The 22,729-nt window shown below is 34.2% G+C and overlaps 2 protein-coding genes across 7 annotated transcripts in view; both read left to right on the top strand.

The window, feature by feature from the left end:
* The window catches only part of LOC108252037 (putative mediator of RNA polymerase II transcription subunit 26), a 30,475-nt gene extending 8,273 nt beyond the window's left edge, over positions 1-22,202 (top strand). For both annotated transcript variants that reach the window (XM_026821528.1, XM_017442897.2), the window contains exons 4-7: positions 19,564-19,921; positions 20,938-21,013; positions 21,312-21,623; positions 21,926-22,202. In XM_026821528.1, the coding sequence (XP_026677329.1) occupies positions 19,564-19,921; positions 20,938-21,013; positions 21,312-21,623; positions 21,926-22,048 (869 nt within the window). In that variant the 3' untranslated portion in view covers positions 22,049-22,202. The remainder of the gene's footprint in view (positions 1-19,563; positions 19,922-20,937; positions 21,014-21,311; positions 21,624-21,925) is intronic.
* Positions 4,514-14,281, top strand: LOC103506482 (mediator of RNA polymerase II transcription subunit 15-like). Of its 5 annotated transcripts, XR_001809428.2 has the most exons (11): positions 4,514-5,292; positions 5,479-5,605; positions 6,130-6,352; positions 6,651-6,808; positions 7,430-7,569; positions 7,971-8,104; positions 9,588-9,738; positions 10,466-10,656; positions 13,037-13,255; positions 13,570-13,650; positions 14,090-14,146. XR_001809428.2 is itself a non-coding variant. In XM_017442895.2 (10 exons), exons 1-10 carry the CDS (start codon positions 4,549-4,551, stop codon positions 14,133-14,135), a joined length of 2,133 nt encoding a protein of 710 aa, XP_017298384.1. In that variant the 5' UTR covers positions 4,514-4,548; the 3' UTR covers positions 14,136-14,281. The 5 variants fall into 5 exon arrangements, 4 of the variants coding, with proteins under 4 accessions (XP_017298384.1, XP_026677328.1, XP_017298383.1 ...); XM_017442895.2 differs by lacking the exon at positions 13,570-13,650 and having other exon boundaries at positions 14,090-14,281; XM_026821527.1 differs by having other exon boundaries at positions 13,570-14,281.
* Positions 22,203-22,729: the final 527 nt, after the last annotated feature.

Below are 22,729 nucleotides of genomic sequence, written 5' to 3'. Positions count from 1 at the left end.
ACAGACATTGCAAACTAATTACGACCATCAAGAGTGTGTTTGATGCTTTCTGGATTAAACAACGTTCAGACACATAAAATTACACTAGATAGTACACTTTTTATCTCTTTGAAAATTAACATATTCACTGATACCACAACTTTTTTTATGTATGGAATGGATCTGCTTTAAAACATGGGTCTCATATCTACTCTGGTAGAATTTGTGTAAATTAGCGTGATTCACATCAAAAGCTTTGAGCTTCACATGAAAGTATTACCTAACATCATGATTCCTCATTCGCGATGAAAAGTTTGGATGTTGACTGATTTTTAACTACCTAAAACAACACCACACTAACTAATTACTTCTTGCGAATGATGATGAAAGTGAGTCTGAAGCTTGTGACCTACACTTCAATCCTACTTGTAATATGCTAGTATATTCTTTTCAAAATAGATTCACCAGCATGCACTTTTTTAAGCACCACTTTTCCATTGAACGTGCAAATGTTTCATATTCACAAGTTCGCTTCAGTAACTTTACACAAAAAAAAAAAAAAAAAAAAAAAATATTGTTCCAAGAATAATGTGGAGCAACCTTCAAATATGAAATATGTCATTCAAAAATGCTTTGTATGGCGCTCTTTTAGATTTATTCACGAGTATCTATGATTGAAAATGCTGTAAAATATTTATTATTTAATGGATATTTATATTTTTTTGTGAAACCATAGATTAGAAGCAAATCCTAGGCTTCGCCTACATAAGCCTGAAAACATATGTTAACCACAGTAGCATTGCGCTTTACGGTTTGTACAGTAATAAGAACATCTAAAAAGTCTGGAATTACTTCTGAATTTATTTCCACTTCTGGTTCATATTTATTATACCCATTATCTTATACATAGGATTGGAAATTGTGTCATTAAAAAGCTTTTTTACTTCTCACAATTAATAGAGCAATCCATTTTATACGTACGAGTGTTTCCAGTACTTTTGATTTTATTTATTGAACATATTTTTTATTTCTTTCATTCCATTCGTTCAGACTGAGCTCATTTTAGATGACGTTTGAGGAATGATGATTAAGATGGCTATTCTCGAGCAATACTGCCAATATCAATTAATTCCAAATTCAAATGGGTCCTTATAGTTAATCAAAAATAAAATGGGAGGACGCGTTCTTAAACAATTAATATTTTTGAAACAAACTCATCAAAAAAAAAAAAAAAAAATCACGTCAACCAGAATGCAAATAAATGATCCACTTTTGTCCAGACTTTTTGAAGGCACTGCACTGTGCAACCTTTCACTTTCAATGATTTCATTCTAGAATATTGCACTGTTCAATAATGGTAATCTAGTATCCATCAAAATCTTGTTTTTCTAATTAAAACGAATCCATTCTAGTCTATGCAAATTCCATTGAAAAGGTCTGCTATTATTCTATGATTTGCGTGATTTATTTATGCTATCCTACACACTGAATCTTGGACACCATAATTCAAATTAACTATATACCTACAACCTACATAGACAGTATCAAGCTCGGTTATTTTTATTTATAAACCGCTTAGTAGATTTTTATTTATCAGAATCAGGTTATAGCGATGGAAAACTGACCAGGAACAAGAGAGGGGATTATGAAAATTTCACTCAACTTCTGGGTTCCATTATTTATTTGATTCATATTGACAAATAATAACGCCACTGTTTCATATTTTATAAAATATAGAAAAAAGCGTTTCTTTCTTGCAGCCGCAAGCATTTATCGATTCCACTTTTTTTTTTCAACAAACACAAAAAGTATCTATCTCCATTCTCCAACACAAATATTGGACTGGGAATAATATGATGAACTAGAATATTTGTATAATGTAATACAATACTAGAGGTCCTTGTTAATGTGATGTAATTTTAGGATGAGCTAAAAATAAAAAATGGATGGCTCTTTCCCTAAAAACAATTTCATTTCCCTAACAAAAAACCCTATAAAGAGGTTTTTTTTTTTTTTTTTTTTTTTTTTTTAGCTTCCTTTTTACTTTTTTCTACTCCTATTCTCGAGGGGAGATGTAATGAAGTAAAAAACAATGTATGAAAATGAATATCGATAAATAATTATTCAACCCTGCCAAATAATCCAGAAAGTTTTCAATAAGAAAATCAAGCAATGTACAAGTATCTGACGAGCAACTACATCCAATTGGGTGAATTTCCGGACGACTGTTACTGATAGAATATCAATTTAGTACCTACAGCACAGCACACACATCCACCTCAGTTGAAAACTTCCCCTGTATTGTGTGAAGAGTGTTGTTTGCATGATGAAATTGATGTAACATTACTATAAGTTCATGGATATAAAATTTTACGAATACCTAATATCAACCACAACAAAAGCCATTAAAAATAGAAAGTAAAAATCAAGTTATGAACACTGAAAAAAGGTATAAAATATGTTGTTCTTTGGAGTTTGCTAACTTTATTTTCTGCCCTCATTTTTAAAATTCTTCTCCTCTACTCTTTCTCTCTCTTCTTCTTAAGAAAAAAATCAACAAATTTTCTTCTTCTAGCTTCAAGAGGAAAAAAGTTCAACCGAGAATACAATACCATAATTAATGTGCTTTATCTTTTGTTATTACTTTTTGTGCGCTTTTTATTAGAACACTGTTCATTTTGTTGTGTAGTTGTAGTTGCCTTTTTTAAACTTTTCCAGTGTGACTATCTGTGCAAGTACCTAGGAACCGTGTGTTAATTTTTTGTCGTGTTGTAGTTTAAATTTTTCCTAGTGGGATATGGGATTAGTGGACATTTTCCATTAGTGTCTATCGTGATACCCGCCTTAATTACATTTTCTGTAGGTTATAAATAATGAAAAAAAAAAAATGTGAAAATTATCAGGGATAGGTTCATAATTATACTTTCTATACCCAAATTTTCGTGGGTTTGCACTCATTCTGTAATGGTGAAACAAGTTCTAAAGCACTATAAATTTCTCTATAACCATACCTTCATGTTAATCTCCATGAAAAAGTAAAAATGAGCTCTAGAACCTAGGGAAATCCATTTTTAGGAGATTAAGGATCAGGGTCTTTTTAGCGAAATGATATTCGTTGGGTAGGCCTAACTATCGTAAATTAATTTTTACCTATTGTTTTATACTAACGGACTGTGGATATTGTAGATAAAGGGATCTAGATAGTGCTGAGAGTATTTTTTATTTGGGGAAAAAAAATCCCGGGGCGTTGGTTGACTGAGATTGCTGGAATGTATTTTTTTGCTCATACAGACACAAACAAATACTTCCTCCTGCTGCCAGTAGGTATTCCTCCAGGAATTTTTTGAGAAACAAAGTCCTTTTCCCTCCCTTTGTTTTGTAAAGAACAACAGGACATCTCTCTATAGTGAACAATAACAAGAGGACAGCTCTTTGTAGTAAACAGTATTGTATTTCCCTGAGCAAAAACTTCATGACAACTGAAGACTGAGGGATTCCTGTCAAAGAATACACTTTTACAAAAGTTTACTTGACACTATCGAGGGCTTTTGTTTGAAAAAAAGCTCGCAATTTTTTCCTCTTTGACTCTCTAAATTTCTAGAATAATTATCTTTCGTTAATGGTGTAGGTATCATCGTTTTTAATTTCACATTTCGACAGAGTTTAAATTAGGTACCTATTCATGACTAATTAAAAAAAAGGATAATAAAATGAATGCTACTGGTTGATGCAATGAATATTATACGTTGTGGTACTATTCCCAGTTTCAAGTTCAAAGACGACATATCAAAATAAAACGCTCAAATTGCATGACAAATCGCTCCGCTTTTGCTTACCGCTAACCGCTAACTGCTCTGTGTGTGTAATGTTTGAATAAGTTATTCTCTAGATATGTGGAAACCATTAAGTAATTGGGAATGACGGAGGAAATTTAATCAGTATTAAATAGTAAGATGAGCCTAAATTAAAATACGTAATTCTTGCCGTTAATCAACACAGTAATTGTATTGGTCATGATATTTTCATAGATAGGAAGGTAGGGCTCTCTGTAATGACTTTGCTTTAATTTATAGGGTTAGGCAACACTTCACCATCAAAACCATCTCCATCAGATGATAAATTTGGAAATGAGATGCATTCAGAGCAACAAGATGGAATGAAAAATAACACCAGTATGTTGAGTCAGAACCAGTCAAGTGCATTCAATCCTCTCAAAGGCCCAGCAGATAGAAGACATATGACAATAGGAAGTTTAGAACAACAATACATTCAACAACACCAGCAAATGCATGAAAATAATCAAAGGAATAGTATGAACACAAATAGCTACGATCCACAGAAGCAAAATCAATTCATGCAAAATCAACAAAATATGGGACAGTTTACAAATCAAAATAATTTCAATCCGGATTCAATGCAACAAAAATTCAATCAACAAAATCTATCACAGCAACAAATGAATCTTCAACTTAATCAACAACAAAATCAACAGCAAGATATGATGTCATATGATCAGCAAATGCAAAACTGCAACAAAAATTCAATCAACAAAATCTATCACAGCAACAAATGAATCTTCAACTTAATCAACAACAAAATCAACAGCAAGATATGATATCATATGATCAGCAAATGCAAAAACAGAATACAATGATGCAGCAGAACCTTCTCCAAAATCAGCAAATGCAACAAAACATGTGGAATGCACAAAATGCTCAAAACCAGTCGCAACAAATACAAAGCCAACAGAATATGTTACAACAACAGCAACAACAACAATTACAACAGCAGCAACAACTAAATAACATGCAAGGATTTTCCAATCAAATGTTGTCGAACAGTGACCAACAGAACATGCAGTTGATGCAAAATCAAGCAATGTTACAAAATCAACAGTCCTCGCCTATGAAAAGTCAAAATCAAATGTTGCAAAACCAGCAGCAAGTCCAACAGCAATTACAACAGACTGATCAACAATACGGTTCCTCTCAACAATCAGCACAAATGAATACACAAGTCATTCCAATATCTGACGCCGAATATCAACATCAATTGATGCAGGCAAACCAAACTAGCCAGATGATTCAACAGCAAATGCAATTACAACAGCAACAAGACCAACAACAGTTACAGCAACAAGTCTTACAATCACAACCACAATTTATCTATGTGAAAAATCCGCAACAAAGACAAGTCCTGTTTGCTCAAAGTTTGACACCTCAGCAACAACAGATGTATCAGCAACATATGCAGCTTCAGCACCATGCGCAACACCTAAAGAAAATCAGGAGATCCATGCCTCAGGATAAAATGGTAAGTAATAAAAGATTCCTTTGGTTACCTGATATCATGTAGGTGCTATTAAGCTCACATTCTTGTAAGCGAAGAAAATTAAAACTAGTAAATAACCTCGTAGAATCGGAAAATAAGTTCCTGCTAGGAGCAATATTCCACAGAACGTACCTTCCATCCTCTCATTACGATTTATTCTTTCTTCAGGGATCTGTGCCAGTATTGATCCAGGCAAACGGAAATCAACTTGTTACTGGACTCATCCAAGATCCCAAATTGGTGAATCCAAGACTGGGACAGTCTGTGCTGTGTGCAAACCCCCAACTGGTTTCATGTAAGTTAAATAACGTTCAGTATTACAAAAAGTACCAAGTAGGTGATAGCACTGAATTTGAGGGAAAGTAACAAAAGATCTAACCACGTCACAGTGACACATGGCGTTCATTATAGCCGATAGCCCTACGTACTTAGACAAATGAATACCAATAATAACGTTCAGTATTACAAAAAGTACCAAGTAGGTGATAGCACTGAATTTGAGGGAAAGTAACAAAAGATCTAACCACGTCACAGTGACATATGGCGTTCACTATAGCCGATAGCCCCACGTACTTAGACAAATGAATACCAATAACACTGATGCTAATTTGAATAAAGAAGACACCTTTGTCCAGCAAAATTGTTGCTAATTGTGAATTCATTAGAATAATCCATATTATTCTGTCCCAGTTAGTGCAATTACAACGGCATTGTTTTCATAACAGGAAGGACTGCGGATCGAACTAACAAAGTACCTAATGAGTAATGAGTGTAGGCACTCCTATTAAGCAACTAACAAATCCCTATCTTCCCTTCCAGTGACCCCTTTGAACACTCCTCAGAGTACCCCAGTGGGGACCCCCCGGGGACCAAGAGACGCCTGTGATTCTTCCGACACTTTGAGTGAGACTGACTCCCAAAAATCGCTCAGGTTACGTCGGAAACTACCGCCTTTGCCTGCAGACCAGGAGGCTGCACCGCTCCCTACGACGAAACGGAGAGAGCAGCAGAAAATGAGAACGGTGTCTGAATCGAAAATTAGGTGAGTTGAGATTTTGAGTTGAGTTCAGTGGTCGAAAAATTGGGTTCATACTTAAAGGAATTGAATCTAGACCAGGAAAAAATCATCACCAAGACCTTTGTATTATCTACATGTCAATCTTCTTCTTAAACTACCAAGATGTAGATTTGTAGAGCCTACGATAGAAAAGTTATTCCACGTGTACCCAGTTGATATTAAGCTTTACAAAGTACCTAATGAGTCTGAAATAGAGTAGGTACCAAGGTATAGTTTTTTTAATCATTTCAAAATTAACAAAATATTTTTATCATTTCCCCAGGTCATTCTCTCCTCTCAGAGATACAAGTCACTGTTTGCCTTCGAATCTTTTACTCTCCCGACCCAGTTCGAGTGAGACCAACCTCCGAAGCATTATGCCATACGGGTCGGATTCTCATCAAATACCCCGACCTGGTTCTGCCTTAGGCTTACTTCAGGGTATGTTCATTTGGCACATAAAAGCCCAATAGAATAGAATTCCTTGCTCGAATTTGACAAAAAGTCTATCCAAGGTTAGACTTTACCACCCCCTGGTGCCCCTTTTTGGCTTTCTGGTGTCCTTTAGCGTCGTTTTTCGCTCCATTGGCGCCCTTTGCAACCCCCCAGTGCCAGATAAGATGACATAAGTGAATTGTATGCCCAGAGACTGTAAAAGTGCATAACCCTTTGTGTATTGCACATTGCATACACAAATAGATTTTTAGGCAACCGTAAGATTTTTCTTCCCAATATTTGGAGTAGATTAGCGGAGATGTAACCTTTTCTCAAGGGAAAAAAATCGCCTGTAACATGACACCTTGGTTTGACTGGGGAGGTAAAGGGACTTTTCTGTCGTATCTCAGTAGAAAACAAGGATAAGCACCCGCGTTTTCTGAGTGTAGTGCACATCACATAATATACAAGCATATTGTAGGCAACCATAAAATTTTTCCTCCCAATGTTTCAAATCTTTTCTCAAGAAAATAATCGCCTATAACTTCTGTATCTCAGTTTTTTTTTATTTATTTATTATTTTATCTATTAATTGATTTATTTTAACTTATCCTTTTCTCGTTTCAGGCTCCAGCATAATCAGCAGTTCAGGAGTAAGAATGACCCCAAGTGATTTTCAAAATAGTGAACGAAACGAATTAGTTTCAATATTACCACCTGATCTGAGACATTTGGTTGGATCCGGTTATTCTTCGTACAATAGACCAGTAAGTGACCCTTATAAATAATTGTGTAAAATTGTAAATACCTTTCCGTTACCCGAAGTACCTACATACTTAATTGTACACGTACTATTACCACCTGATCTGAGACATTTGGTTGGATCCGGTTATTCTTCGTACAATAGACCAGTAAGTGACCCTTATAAATAATTGTGTAAATACCTTTCCGTTACCCGAAGTACCTACATACCTGATTGTACACGTACAGTCTGTAATGCTGTATACGTCGCGTACTTATTAGGTACGGAATGTTGCACATTGCATACCTAAAAAGATTTCAGGCGTTCATAAGATTTTTCCGTCATTCTGGTCTGAATCGATTTTCTTGGTGTAAATTTTCGTTTTTCAGTCAAATTTAATTTAGTCTTGTATCTTCTATCTTTCAGAGTTCAAGCCTAACAAATTACAATCTAGCGGATTACTATCCAGACGATATCAAATTGACAGCCTCTGACAGGAGGGTACTGAATAGATATGCCCATACAGACTCCAATTTGGATCATATCCTTCCTTCTAATAGGTAACGTATATGACATTTCATTCCTTTTCTTTGTCCATACAGACTCCAATTTGGATCATATCCTTCCTTCTAATAGGTAACGTATATGACATTTCATTCCTTTTCTTTGTATCCATTTTTACCGTAAAAGTTAGGGTAAAACAACACTCAAATAAGCATCATTCAATAGGATAAGGAAAGTCGTGTGATGTTCACACCAGATTTTTACTTTTCTTGAAAGACTTTCCACTTTGTTTTCTGATGTCAGCGTAGAAGCATAGTTGAACGACTTTTTGCTGAAATAACCTCGTGAAGTGCTTAAGGCTCTCATCTAATTTTGATTTGAATGTAACTCTCGTAAGCTGGAACTCTTTTTTCCAAAAATTATTTATCAAGTAATTTACCTACCTAAATGACTGTCCCCAATTCTTGCTGACCAGGTATTTTTATATATAATTATATATTTTTTTTTCTTATAAGTTGTTCCCTTCATGATAATAGGTACATAAATAGTTAACTTCCTTTAGTACCTACCTATTTTATTGCATTATATTTTGCTCTATTTAACAGTATTACCATGTAACAAGTTGTTTTTTTTCTTATAAGTTGTTCCCTTCATGATAATAGGTACATAAATAGTTAACTTCCTTTAGTACCTACCTATTTTATTGCATTATATTTGCTCTATTTAACAGTATTACCATGTAACAAGTTGTTCTATTAATGCGCTCTTTTAAAATCAGTAGTTTCATTTTGACACCTCTTCACATTTATTTATACACGTAGTAAAATCTATTTTCACAAGAATGCTCACAGTAATTTTAAAAAATATTGCACTTTTGAACTGTTTAGTTATACGATCACAATTGAAAATATCATGTTTTGTGAAAAGATTTTGTATAGATCACAAAGTAAAATCTTCTTCTTGAAAATGATAGTTTATTTAACCCATCTTGGACAATCTTGATTGTTTTGTCAGAAATTCAAATGCATTTGAATAATAAAACGAACAATGCACTTTAATATTCTTTAAAAATACAATTAACAAATAAATAAATGAAACTACAAACTAGGAGTAAATGTTTTGAAGAAATGGTCTGTCCCGTTGCTGGACGGCTTTATGTTTAAATATTAACCTTGTTCATTTGAAAAAAGCATGACATTGTAACAGTGAAAATAGTTTTTCTACTGTTTATTTAACGTTTAGGCGTAGCGTTGGGGCGGGGGTTTGAAAATTTGTTCGCAATAGAAAGCTTTCAGTTTTTGAACATAACAGGGGGAATTTACTAAATCCATAATTTCTACTTGAGAAATTTAAGCGAATAAAAATATCATTTCACAAAACATCATGAATGATAGTAAAATATTTTTTGTTTATTCTTTTAATCCCCCCGTCAGATTTGGCTTGAATCACGCTACGCCTTGACTAAAGTGTAAAAACATTTCACAACTAATTCATGTACGGAGAACAACTAAATAAATTTAAAAGAAATGTATTTTGCAGATATGACTTACAAAAAAGAATGGCCTACTCAGGAATCAATAGATCTAGAAAGTTACGTTCCCATCGGAGACAATTATCTGATCCTAAAATTCATATGGATAATTTACATTCCTTAAGAGAAGATCTTAATTTACAGAGTAAATATGGACGAGTAAGTGTTTCACTTGATTTTTCTTACGGCGTAGCGTGATTTTTTCTATATTATTAGTTAAGCTTTTAATGTTTTTAATAAATTGAAATAGATATGTATTCATAAACCTTTAGCTTTTATATAGTTTCGGAAGGAAAAGGTACTAAAAATAGCTTCGACAAACTGGGTTTCAAATTCTAAAGACCGAATGCTTAGAGGTGAGAAATCACCAAAGTTTACATATTGAGTTGTTTCACTTGATTTTTCTTACGGCGTAGCGTGATTTTTTCTATATTATTAGTTAAGCTTTTAATGTTTTTAATAAATTGAAATAGATAGGTATGTATTCATAAACCTTTAGCTTTTATATAGTTTCGGAAGGAAAGGGTATTAGAAATAGCTTCGACAAACTGGGTTTCAAATTCTAAAGACCGAATGCTTAGAGGTGAGAAACCACCAAAGTTTACATATTGAGTGTGGTTTTAATATTTTAACTGCACCCTCAAGGTGTACCCCGAGTGTTTTCTCACCCCTGGTGAATTCAGTCCCATTTTTACTCTTTTTATTTATTCCTTTTCCAAGTAGGTAATAACAGTTGGACAACATGTTTTCTCACCCCTGGTGAATTCAGTCCCATTTTTACTCTTTTTATTTATTCCTTTTCCAAGTAGGTAATAACAGTTGGACAACATAATTATATTAACGAAGTATAATTTGACTGATCTTGTTTCTTTTTCTTCTTCCAAAGGCTTACCTGGGCTTCACACATCCTTCCTTGAGGCCACCTTACAAATCTTACGAGTACGAATCAATCGACGATTCAAACAAAAGACTGGACTGGGAACATGGGCATTCACCCTTCACGTCTTATGGGACGGGGGGTGGTGGTCTCAGGGAAACGGCAATCACAAGTGTGTTAGACAATGATACAAACTCGAGGTAAGTAAGTCACTGGTTTGGAATGTTCAGGTACCTACTTATTACTTTATTTTTTGCCTTGAAGAAATAATTTACATCATAAAAATGCCTTTGATAATGTGGTATGAGTAACAATTGGTACCTACTTCACATTCTGAGATTAGCAGCATTTTTCCTTGGTTGAATGTGGCTGGGATCTATTGCAGGTAATGCAGGTCTGGAGGAGATTATCTTCTGTCCCAAATAGGTCGTTCTTGTCCCAAATCAGTAGGTCGGGTTAACCTTTTGATTTTAAGGTTATTTCTTTATGATTAAAAATGATAATAAAAATATGAATTTTCCTGATATCAGAGTGATAACTAGAACCCTTGCACAAAAATCCCACTTCCAACTATGGGAATTATTTTTTTCCTCAAGATTTTGAGGAATGTCCCTTTTTTAAATTTTTGATGTCCTTGAAAAGGATGTACGCTGTACGGTAATAATTCACATTCGTACGGTAAAGCAATGACAAAGGTGATAAGGTGAAAGGATTTTTCTCGTGAACTCGAAGCTTGGGTCTACGACCGTCTACGTTTTTTTTTTCAAGTGGATCTTAACTCTCTTAAGGTGGCTCCACCTGTCCACACATACGGCACATACCTACCTAGTCGATCGACCGTCATTCGACACGATTGATCTCGACACCGTCCACACTGCCTTGACAAAATATAAATTCACATCGTCGATCGATGTCGACGGCCGGTGTTTGGACACACCTTTACGTTGTGTCTACATGTATAGTAGATCAACCATCGATCGACAGTCGACTGTAAAAAACTCATCTTTTGTACTTTTTTTTTTGGTACTGGAATACAAAAATGGAGATGGCCTAATTCCCAAGCCTAAATAATCCCAGGCATTCCCAGGCCTAAATATCCCTTTTCTGATTCGGAGAGATGGACACTCCGGATGTCTGGGGTTTGATTCCCGACGAAGTCGAAGTTGTTCGGCTTTGTGCTTGGAATTTGTAAGCTATTAAAAACATGTTTTTGAGTAACTCTGTAAGTTGGAAAAACGAATAACAAGACAGTAATGTTATAATAATTGGCTATTTTTATTATTATTTTTTCTTTGAGATATAAAGATGTTTTATTAGTAGGTAATTGGGTTTTTAGGATAGATCATTGCAAAATAATTATTCACCCTTGCCGAGTGAGTTGTACACAGTTTAGGTATATAAAATACAATTTAAAATATAAAATATTTAAAAATAACAAACTTAACAAATGAAAAGGTAAAGATTTATTAAATTTCATGTAAAATAAATTGCTAGATATTGGATAAAAAAAAATGAGAGGGAGGAATATGTTATAGTAAGATCTTTTTATAAAGCAGACTTCTAAAAGCCAGAATCTACTGCAATAAGAATTTTTGAAACAGTTGAAATGCAGAAAATAGCTTTAGCTTTCCTTATAAATAGAGGTATATTTATTAAATTTCATTTGAAATCTCACTAGTGCAACACGTTACCATTATAAAGGCTACTGAAGTTTCTGAAAGAGGGGGGAAAAAGCTGAAATTTCTGAACGAAATAATTACACTGGTTTAGCAAGCAAGAGACTTGGATCAATCAGAATTTGATTGAAAAAAATAATTCGTTGCCCATAACTGTGAGTTGGCAATGTGCCTATCTAAATACTGAAATATGTACTCCAATACTCGTAATTCGAAAGTTACGAGTATGAGAACAATTAGTGAAACTCCTTTTCAACACATTTTTTTTTTAGAATTTCTAGGTATCTGTAATAATAAAATTAGCTATAGGTAGACATTATTCACCCAGTGAACCCCCAAGTCTTTAAAATAAAGAAATGAACAAAATAAATCTAAAAAAGTATCCCTACTTCACATCAGACTAGTTTTACATTAGAATTATCGAAGTGTGCTCAGAATAAAATGCATTGGTTCGAAAAATAAATCATTTTCAGGAATGACCGACCATTTTTTATTATGAAATTTTATTATCTATTATTTTATCGGAGTTTTGACTTCTTAGTTATTATCTGTAAACAATTAGTAACCCTTACTTGCCTAAATGCTAATGACAAGGTATTTAACTCGGTTCAATACACGAGAATATGTGTGCAATTTTGCATGCCCTTGAATCAGATGCATTAATGTGAAACAATTATTTTTTATGAAGTGAATAAAAGGCGGGGTACAAAATTGATTTCTAATCTTTTTTGGGGTGGGATGGATTTTTGTTTATTTTTTGTGGGTACTTGATTGATTTTGGGAGGAACGACTTGGCGGGGTCTTTTTTATGCCACGAAGTGGTATTTTTTGGGGGGATTATAAAATAACATCAGTGACTTGAATTCCACACGTGACAGGATCAATTTTCTTTGTGTCCCCTCAGGTTTGCTTATAGACGATATAGCGATGGTTTTGACGTGAAAAGAAGACTAGATCCCTCATCATACCGTAAACCAAAATCTTGGCAGCCCTCACCTTACGATAGCGATGAAGATGATGAACTGCTGAGTAGAGAAGAGAAGAAGGCGAAAATAAAAGCTGAGATAGCTAGGAGGAGACAACAGATAGAAGAGAATGCTCGGCTCCATGATGAACTACTCAGGTTAGCACGACTGCGGGAAAACGCAGAGTTGGGGTATGAACCTCACTCATCAGGGTCAAGTCGAAGGTATAAGAGTTTAGGATTAGACAACGTTCTCAAATCTATAGACGACTATTTACAGGGAGATAGTAAGAGATACAATTATTATTACGATACTAAAAACCGTTCTCTGAAACGAACGCCAGAAGATAAGTCCATGGATAGAATAGCCTCTACTTTTCGTACAGATGATTACACAAGTAGAGTTTATGAAAGAATAGCCGATTTCTCTCCTATGACTGACGTGGCACCTCATGCAATGCCTCTCCTTCCAGATATGCCTAGCCGCTCCAGGAGGATTCTTGAAGATTTAGGGAGTTCTCCTATCCATGATAATTACCCTCAAGCCAGGAAAGGTAACCATAATCAGTACAGATAATCCTAATAGAGGAGACGTATTAGTCTCGTCAAAAGTGATAGTGATGTTCCCATTTCCCAAGTACCTGGCTTATAAATACGCACAATACCTATGCTATCCAAATCCATGGATATATCTTTATACGTACTTACATATTACCTATTGAATATATTTGATTTTATTTTACTCAATAATCTCAAAATAGACCTTTTTCTCAAAGAAAAGTAGGTTGTCTCTCCAGTAACTCAGAACAGAATAATACATATTATAGGTGTGGTTAAACGGATCTATTTGATTATGCTACTAAAATCCTATGTTTACTGAAATATTATTTTCATTATTCTGACATGCGAATACCTATGAAAACAATAGGTAGGTAAGTTGTGAATTTGTGGATGTTGTAAGTAATCTTTTCTTTTCTTTTTGCATCTAAACAGATTATCTTCCCATACGTTAATACCGGGTAGAACAAAGAACTACTGATAGAAAAACAAGAAGTGAACGAAAAAAAAAAAATTGAACTGATGCGCAGCCATTCTGGAAGCAAAGAAAAATTTACGCACCCTTGTTTAAACCAGAAGCAGATAATTTGTCAAAAATGAAAACAATTCGGGAGAGATGAAAAGAAACTATTACAAAAACATGTTTTTAATAGCTTACAAATTCCAAGCACAAAGCCGAACAACTTCGACTTCGTCGGGAATCAAACCCCAGACATCCGGAATGTCCATCTTGTGTGATACCCACCCGGTCCCGAAGGCTACCTACAGTTTCACAGTGTAGAATTCGCCACTGTTGTAGGTACTAGATACAGAGAGATAGGGACTAACTGTTTGACGGTGCTTCGTGACGAAACTATTAACACTTTAAAATAAATTTATCTGAAAGGAATGATCGGATGTCGACCTGAGTTTGAAAAGTATGGAATATCTGATTGATAAACAATATATGAGTATAAAAGGAAACAAACATTGGCATGTAAACAATGATTCAATGGTTCAATGTCATATATAAATACATAGTAGAAACTATTAACACTTTAAAATAAATTTATCTGAAAGGAATGATCGGATGTCGACCTGAGTTTGAAAAGTATGGAATATCTGATTGTATCTACTTCATTGACTTCAAGAGCTGTGTCGCTAAACATTTGTGATACATTTTCTTATTTTAAATGTTCAAGTTCAAAACAGAAGCAGATAACTGTGAATGGCTCTGTGCTTCTGTCATAATGAGAAAAAGCATAACTAGATACCTACGTGTTAAATTGTAAAGAGTAGGTAGCCAATCAAAAAACTCCTGAAAAAAAAACAATCAAAATTGACAAGATTATCTGCTTCTGGATTGAGCTTAGGTATGTTTTGTTTTTCTTTCTCATAGAATGTTAGCAATCCTATCTCTTATTCTTCGGGCTTCCTTTATTTTTATATTTTTTAACATAATTTCTAGTTACAATGAATTAAAAATTAGTCACGTCTACATACGGGTAAATAGTTTACTCAACATATTTTTCGTTGCATAAATACGTATGTAATTAAATATGTAACTAGAATTTGACGAAATTTGTTTCGGGTAAGTATAACTGGGTACGAATAAAATTTCGGTATAGTAAAATATCTATTTACACTACTTATATAATTTTAAAAATATTAGGTACATACGTATAGAAGATACATCATAACTGCACAAAAACAATTCACTGTCCTTGATTCTTATTAGAATCTAACTTTGTTTTCCCTTTATTGTTAAAATTTGTTTTAAATTTGTGTCTTTTTTATTTACCTTCCTATTGAACACAAATGAGAAAGTTATAAATTAACTCAGTGAACATAATTTTAATACGGAAGCACCTACCTATTAGTTTTTCACTACTAGAAGATCAGAACTTCATAAAACGGTACTTTTTTTTACCACTTTTGTTTTTTGCTTGTCAAACAAAAACTTGGCTAGTCAAAAGTTTTCATGAATTAATAACAAAAAATGTTCCACGCCATTTTCTTTTTTTAGGACTCACTTCATGGGTAGTCAATGGTAGGTTACCAATGTTCTTTCCTACTATTTTAAATGTTGTTTTTTGCTTGTCAAACAAAAACTTGGCTAGTCAAAAGTTTTCATGAATTAATAACAAAAAATGTTCCACGCCATTTTCTTTTTTAGGACTCACTTCATGGGTAGTCAATGGTAGGTTACCAATGTTCTTTCCTACTATTTTAAATCTTTATGATCATCATGAAATTATTATTCATTTTGTTAAATATTGTGACTGTAATTTTGTACATAAAAAAGTTATACATAAAATGGTAGGCGAGCTACACTGTTAGTGTTGTTTATATCTGTTATTTTGATGCTGCATCTAACTATATTTTTGTAAAGTATTTGTAGCTAGTTACCCTTTTTTTTATATTTACCTATGTTACAAAAAAAATAATAACGGCGTACGGTTTTAATCTTTTGTACAATCTTGCGTCTCCATTCAACTTCTGAACTAAAACTTACTTCTCATAGGCACTTCTCATAGAGCAAAAGAATCGAACATATCCTGCATGATAAAGATTCTAACGTAAATTTTAGCAATAAGCTCTCAAAATGACAAATTTCATTCATATATAGGTATATATTTTTTTTTTAATTTCCAAAGAATGTAAATTTAATTTGTTCTTTACAATGACATCAACTAACATTACAATTTAATAAGAATATATTATGACATTGTGAATTGTATTTTAATGGATATACCCCAACGTACCGTTATGGACTTTCGTCTGTGTTAACGTTGGGAATAATAAAATTGAATAAGGTTGATTAGTTATTAGATGGAGCTATTGAAATATTCACCCCCCTTCCCTTCATTATAAATTTTCAATGTTCATTCTTCATTTTAGTAATAAAATGGCTTACAGACTGAAATTTTACGTCTTCTTCTTTGTACCCATCTTCATTTATTGCACTGGCGCAGTTACATACCTAAAATTATTAGGATATACGAATAAGTTCATACAAACTTCTGCTCATGTGAGATTACAATATTTTCAACGTTATCAGAAAAAAAATGTAATGATGAATTACATATGCCGCTTTTCGCTTTATCATATTTGCCCAAATAAATACTGTTTCACAAGTCTATGAACCGTTAAATAGAATGGGGCAAGGGGCATCCTAAGAGTTTGTAAGATTTAATATTTATCTTTTTTAATTTTCTCCTTCTAACAAACCAAGACTTTCATGTATTATTTTTATTTTAAAACTCAAAAACATGTTTTTAATAGCTTACAAATTCCAAGCACAAAGCCGAACAACTTCGACTTCGTCGGGAATCAAACCCCAGACATCCGGAGTGTCCATCTTGTATGATACCCACCCGGCCCCGAAGGCTACCTACAGTTTCACAGTGTAGAATTCTCCACTGATGTAGATACTAGATACAGAGAGATAGGGACTAACTGTTTGACGGTGCTTCGTGAAAAAAATAAATAAATCCCATGGCTGAGCACCCTCCGTGGCCGAGTGGGTATCACACTAGGATTGCACGCAGGAGGTCCGGGTTCGATTTCCGGCGGGGCCGAGGTTTTTTCGGCTCTTTGCTTGGAGTTCGGGGTGCACTCAACCTCGTGAGGGGACAATTGAGTAGCTACTTTAATCGAGTAGCGACCAGTGGCGGCATTACAAGTCGAAGAGACGAGCGATAATAAATATGGTAATATGGTGATTGAGTAATTGAAAGACTTGTAATACTGTGATACCCACAAAGTTGTGAGAAAGCTCTCTGCTTTACCACAAAGATACCATCATTTGATTTGATTGATAAATCCCATGGCTGTGTTTTCAGAATTCTCATCAAATTTTCGCTATTTCTAACGTGTAGGTGCCGTTTGGTCTGTGCTATTGAAACAAACAACAAAACCTAGTACGGTGAATAATGTCTACCTATAGCTAATTTTATTATTACAGATACCTAGAAATTCTAAAAAAAAAATGTGTTGAAAAGGAGTTTCACTAATTGTTCTCATACTCGTAACTTTCGAATTACGAGTATTGGAGTACATATTTCAGTATTTAGATAGGCACATTGCCAACTCACAGTTATGGGCAACGAATTATTTTTTTCAATTAAATTCTGATTGATCCAAGTCTCTTGCTTGCTAAACCAGTGTAATTATTTCGTTCAGAAATTTCAGTTTTTCCCCCCCCTCTTTCAGAAACTTCAGTAGCCTTTATAATGGTAATGTGTTGCACTCAAAATTGTTTGTTTTTTTTTTTTTTTTTCCTAGACTAGGTCTTCAATTTCATTTACCCGAGGTTTACAGTCTCATGTTGATTTTTGTTGCTCCATTTTTGAATTTGCCCATGCATTTTCTCTTGTGTAGAAGCCAAAGTATTTCAACATGTCACTGTAGAACTGGGGGTTTTCAAAAGAGTCTACATGGCTAGAAAATTTTCCTGTAATTAGCATCTATGGGTGAGACATGAGAAAGTGTATAACGCAGGCAATCTACTTTTTTATAACGTCTACGTTACGATATATCACACAATATCCTGACCTTATATGAAGAAAAACACAAAACTTTGTAAAGCAAAAAGCAAGGTGTTTTTTTATAATCCATGCGAATAATAATCTAATTTTATGAAGCACATATTTCAAAAGGATCTACAGGGTGACCTCGTAAAATTCTGCGCTGCGTATATGAGAATAATTTACTTCTGATTGACAGTAGGATTTAGAAAGCTATCTTGATTATAGACAGGGGAAGCTCAGTATGGTTGTGAAATTTTAATGAATGAATTTCTCGGAAAATTTTCATATCAGTATGTGACAAGATAACGTTTTAAAACATGCACGAGAAATACGAGAATACGTACACGGGGAAAATTGGAAGCCTCTCTTTTATGCTATCGGGGCTTTACTAACGGTCGTCTGTGTGTATTCAGTTACACAGGGATTTTTTTTACTTGTTTCATGTACTTTGCACTATGGACAGTAGGTCGTTCGCGAGCTAGAGTATATTGAGGTACTGTGATAGCTCAAAATGTTATTACAATTTTTTGTGCTAGTAATGTTATCTCATATTACACGTACATATTCTTGGCACAGAATAACCGTACACTTTTCGACCCTGTCACAAAATACACTGTATGAAATATGTGAGCTTAAAATGTTCTTGAGAAAAATTGCCACAGAACCTCTCTACTTAAAAAAGTACAATATATCTAGTAAACGCCAAGTTTCTACGTGGAGAGCAAGTAGGCAGGTTGGGGAGGCAAAAAATAAATTTTGTTTTAGGAACTTTAGATGAATGCGGAGTATTCTTGAGTGAAAAAAAAGGAAAATAATAAAAAGACTGCTAGCACAATGGAAGCTTTTTATAAATGCCCTAACAAAAAGCAGGAAAGCATGGTATGTATTAATAATAACTAAAAAGCGCTGTACAAGAACTCCAGGAAGAAAACTACTTTTGTGATAATAATACCTCAATCAGAACGTTAATAAACTGCAAGACAGAACAGCAGGTCTTTTTAGGAAAAAAAAAAAAAAAACAAAACAATTTTAATAAAAGTAGCTATCAAAGGAAAAATTTACCATCGAGCCCAATGCGATACTCACCAAGCGTTACTCGTTAAATTAGAGCATAAGTTTTTTTTTCTAAAAAAAAGAACATTTTTCTTTTTCGTTAGTTGATGGTTATTATGTAGTAGTACCTCTCTAATTAGTACTGTTCGGGAGTAAAGAAAACCTCAGGTTGCAACAACGGATAAACATTATCTTTCTTAGAAAGGAAGTAGTTAGGTTTTTAATTTTTTTCTGGTTTTCCGAGCACGTCTTTCTTGTACACTTTATGAAAATAACAATATCTTATGGTTTAATCCTAACAATACTAACAGCATGCATTTGTTTACTCCTGCATTTCCCGTACAGGAACACAACTTAGTTCATCCTACTCAACATCACCATCCAGTTCACCTCAGCAAGGAATTTTATCCAAACAAAATAGTTTACAATCATCGTCCACTCAACAAGGACTTCAAAACAATACTAGTAATAATCAAAGAAATTTCTCTCCGAGTAAATCAAGTTCATTTCAAACGAGCTCCTCGAACTCGTTTCAATTTTCTTCGGCGGGTCAAAGTGGGTTTCAATCAGGAGCCAATAGTCACATCGAAAGTTTACAGTCATCCATGAGTCCTGGCAAAAAACTCAATAGTTCATTCCCAAGTACAAACAACGTTAATATTGACAATAATTTATCAAGACTGAATCAATTTAATCAATCAAAGTAAGTATTAAATACTGGAATTTATATTAGCTTCATTCAAATACCACTCTAACGGTTACCTTTTACGTAATAAATGGTAGGTTTTCATTTCCATGACTTACCCGAAAGTAATGGAAAATAATAAATTTAGGCATTTTATCTTGAGTTGTAGAACCTTCTGTGAAAAATTGAAAAGATATCAAATTGAAATGGAAATTAATTCCTCGAGCCAAATAGTTCCCTTGATAGTTGTACTTGAAAAGATATTGAGTTCATCTTGAAAACTTTAAAGGTGCTCTCTTCGCATTAAAACTTTTCTCGAACTATTTATGAAATTTTCAATTACCAGAGAAGAGCACACCGTTTCGAAATGAGTAGGAGTTGTAAGAGAAGAAAGAAAAGGTTTGGTAGACGTACCTTTATTTCATTCTTATCTGCAAAATTCTCTTTTCTTCACCAAAGAATTCTTGACCTCATTTTAGTAAGGAGTGGTAAAATTTCTCGGCATGAACATTCACTAACGTATTTAAATACGAACTTTTTTCTTTCATTAATGAAAAATGTAAGGAAAACTTTTGAGCTGACTTCTTTTAAGTAGCGCGCTGAGATTTCTACGAAAAGAAAAGCTGCATAGTAGGTAATCCCTTCCAAACCCATTAAGTGTTGGGTAGATTGGCCTCGCTAAGAGCAACACCATCAAAGTAAAACCATATTTTTCTTCTTTTTTTTTTAATTTTAAGTACACCTGCACCTGCAGTGCTTTGATGTCGGGAGGTACTTATTGTGCAAAGCTTTTCTTTTTGAAAAGGCACTTGTAGCCTCAGGACCACAGTCATAATTTGCTGGTTGAAACTTTTTTGCATCGTCAGGAGATTTCTTATTTAATGCGTCGCGTCGAATGGCGAAACGTCATTTACAAAAGTTTGAACCAGAAAAGAGTTATTGTAGTTCCGGGTCTTATAATGTTATCAGAGTATTCTTAGTTGGGAAGGAGTCAAATAAAGGAGAAATAATGCGTTCGTATATTTGCATTTCAGGCCCAAGGATGCACTTATAAACGAATCCGAAAAATTCGGCCCACACAGTTTTGAAAAATATCGAAGTCATCACCCGGTAAGTTACTATCTCTAGATTAGCAAACTGATAAATCGTTATGGTTAACGGTGTGCCAAACTTGACATTTTCATTGCTCCTAAAATTAAAATAGATTAAGATAATCTCCCGATGACAGGTTTTATCAAAGCTCTGTAACAACACATAAACTGCAATCATTAATTATACCACGTTCCATGTACGATAGCTCTAGCTATAAATTGTAATCCCTCAATTTATATCGCACCGTAAAAAAAATGAGAGAATCTTCCTTTTTCTATAAAAGCCCTTAGCAAATGACTTTTTAATCATTTTTCAGGAAACTGGAATGACTGAGTTGGAGTTTTTACAAGCCCAGGAAGAAGCACAAAAAAGGTTGAACGAGAAAAACCGTCAGTTTGGATTAAAAGGATCAGGATCGCCCCTCAAACAAAGTCCATTTTCATCCTCATTCATCAACCAATTAGACAAAACCGAACTGGAAAAATTGAAATTCCTAGAAGCCCAATCACAAAAATGGCAGAACCCTGATAGTATGAACGCTAGACTTAATGAACAATTCCAAAGTTTACAAAACAAACCTATGAATGAGTATTACACGAATAATTACGGATCTCGCAATTCATTCATGGTAAGAAGAAGAACTTTAATTGGCTTCTTAATACAGAATATACCTACCGTAACCTACTTATCCCATTTTCATTCATAGTAAGGATACTAGGTTGATAGTTTTTGTTTTTGTAGGAAAAACAATAAACTGCTGACGCCTCCACTAAGTTTTATCTTCGAGAATGGAAATTTACCAACACAATACCTTTGTTTCCCTGGAGGTGATGTTGATACTTACCTACTCCTGTATCTACATTATATTGTTACAACTACAAGTAGTTGGGTATTTAACTAGCTTTTAAATCTAATGTTTTCTTCTTCCAGGAAAGTAACTTCATTGAAAACGAAATGGATGAGTTTGGATTTCAGCAAAATAGAATTTCTACCACTAAGCCAGGTACCATCAGCGGCATGCTTGCTGACTTCAGTAGAGCTTTAGGTACGTAAGTGTCAAGGGACACAGGTCTTCAAGCCCCGGGTACTAGAAATAAAATGGACTCTTGCTTGAGTCGTGAGAAGGAGGTTGTGCCTGATGCATTACCGTCCGCTTTAGAGCTAAAATTAAAGAGACAAATCGAACTGTAATGGTTAGAATCAGCTAGGAGACATTTACTGAAAAAAATGTGCAAATTATCACGGATAGGTTCATAATAATTATACTTTCTATACCCAAAGTTTCGTGGATTTGCACTCATTCTGTAATGTCAGGCCTACCTTCATGTTAATCTCCATGAAAAAGTAAAAACGAGCTCTAGAACCTAGGGAAATCCATTTTTTGGAGATTAAGGATCAGGGTCTTTTTAGCGAAATGATATTCGTTGGGTAGGCCAAACTATCGTAAATTAATTTTTACCTATTGTTTTATACTAACGGACTGTGGATATTGTAGATAAAGGGATCTAGATAGTGCTGAGAGTATTTTTTATTTGGGGAAAAAAAATCCCGGGGCGTTGGTTGACTGAGATTGCTGGAATGTATTTTTTTGCTCATACAGACACAAACAAATACTTCCCCCTGCTGCCAGTAGGTATTCCTCTAGGAATTTTTTGAGAAACAAAGTCCTTTTCCCTCCCTTTGTTTTGTAAAGAACAACAGGACATCTCTCTATAGTGAACAATAACAAGAGGA

This window comes from Diaphorina citri, unplaced genomic scaffold, assembly GCF_000475195.1.
Source record: "Diaphorina citri unplaced genomic scaffold, Diaci psyllid genome assembly version 1.1 scaffold238, whole genome shotgun sequence".
In the NCBI taxonomy this organism is placed as follows: Eukaryota; Metazoa; Arthropoda; class Insecta; order Hemiptera; family Psyllidae; genus Diaphorina; species Diaphorina citri.
This window is presented reverse-complemented; position numbering and strand designations above follow the sequence as displayed.

Coding starts and splice junctions, on each gene's coding strand:
- LOC103506482 (XM_017442893.2), top strand. CDS start 4,549: ATGAATCTTCAACTTAATCAACAACAAAATCAACAGCAAGATATGATA. Junction 5,293..5,478: donor CCATGCCTCAGGATAAAATG/GTAAGTAATAAA, acceptor TTCTTTCTTCAG/GGATCTGTGCCAGTATTGAT. Junction 6,809..7,429: donor TGCCTTAGGCTTACTTCAGG/GTATGTTCATTT, acceptor TTCTCGTTTCAG/GCTCCAGCATAATCAGCAGT.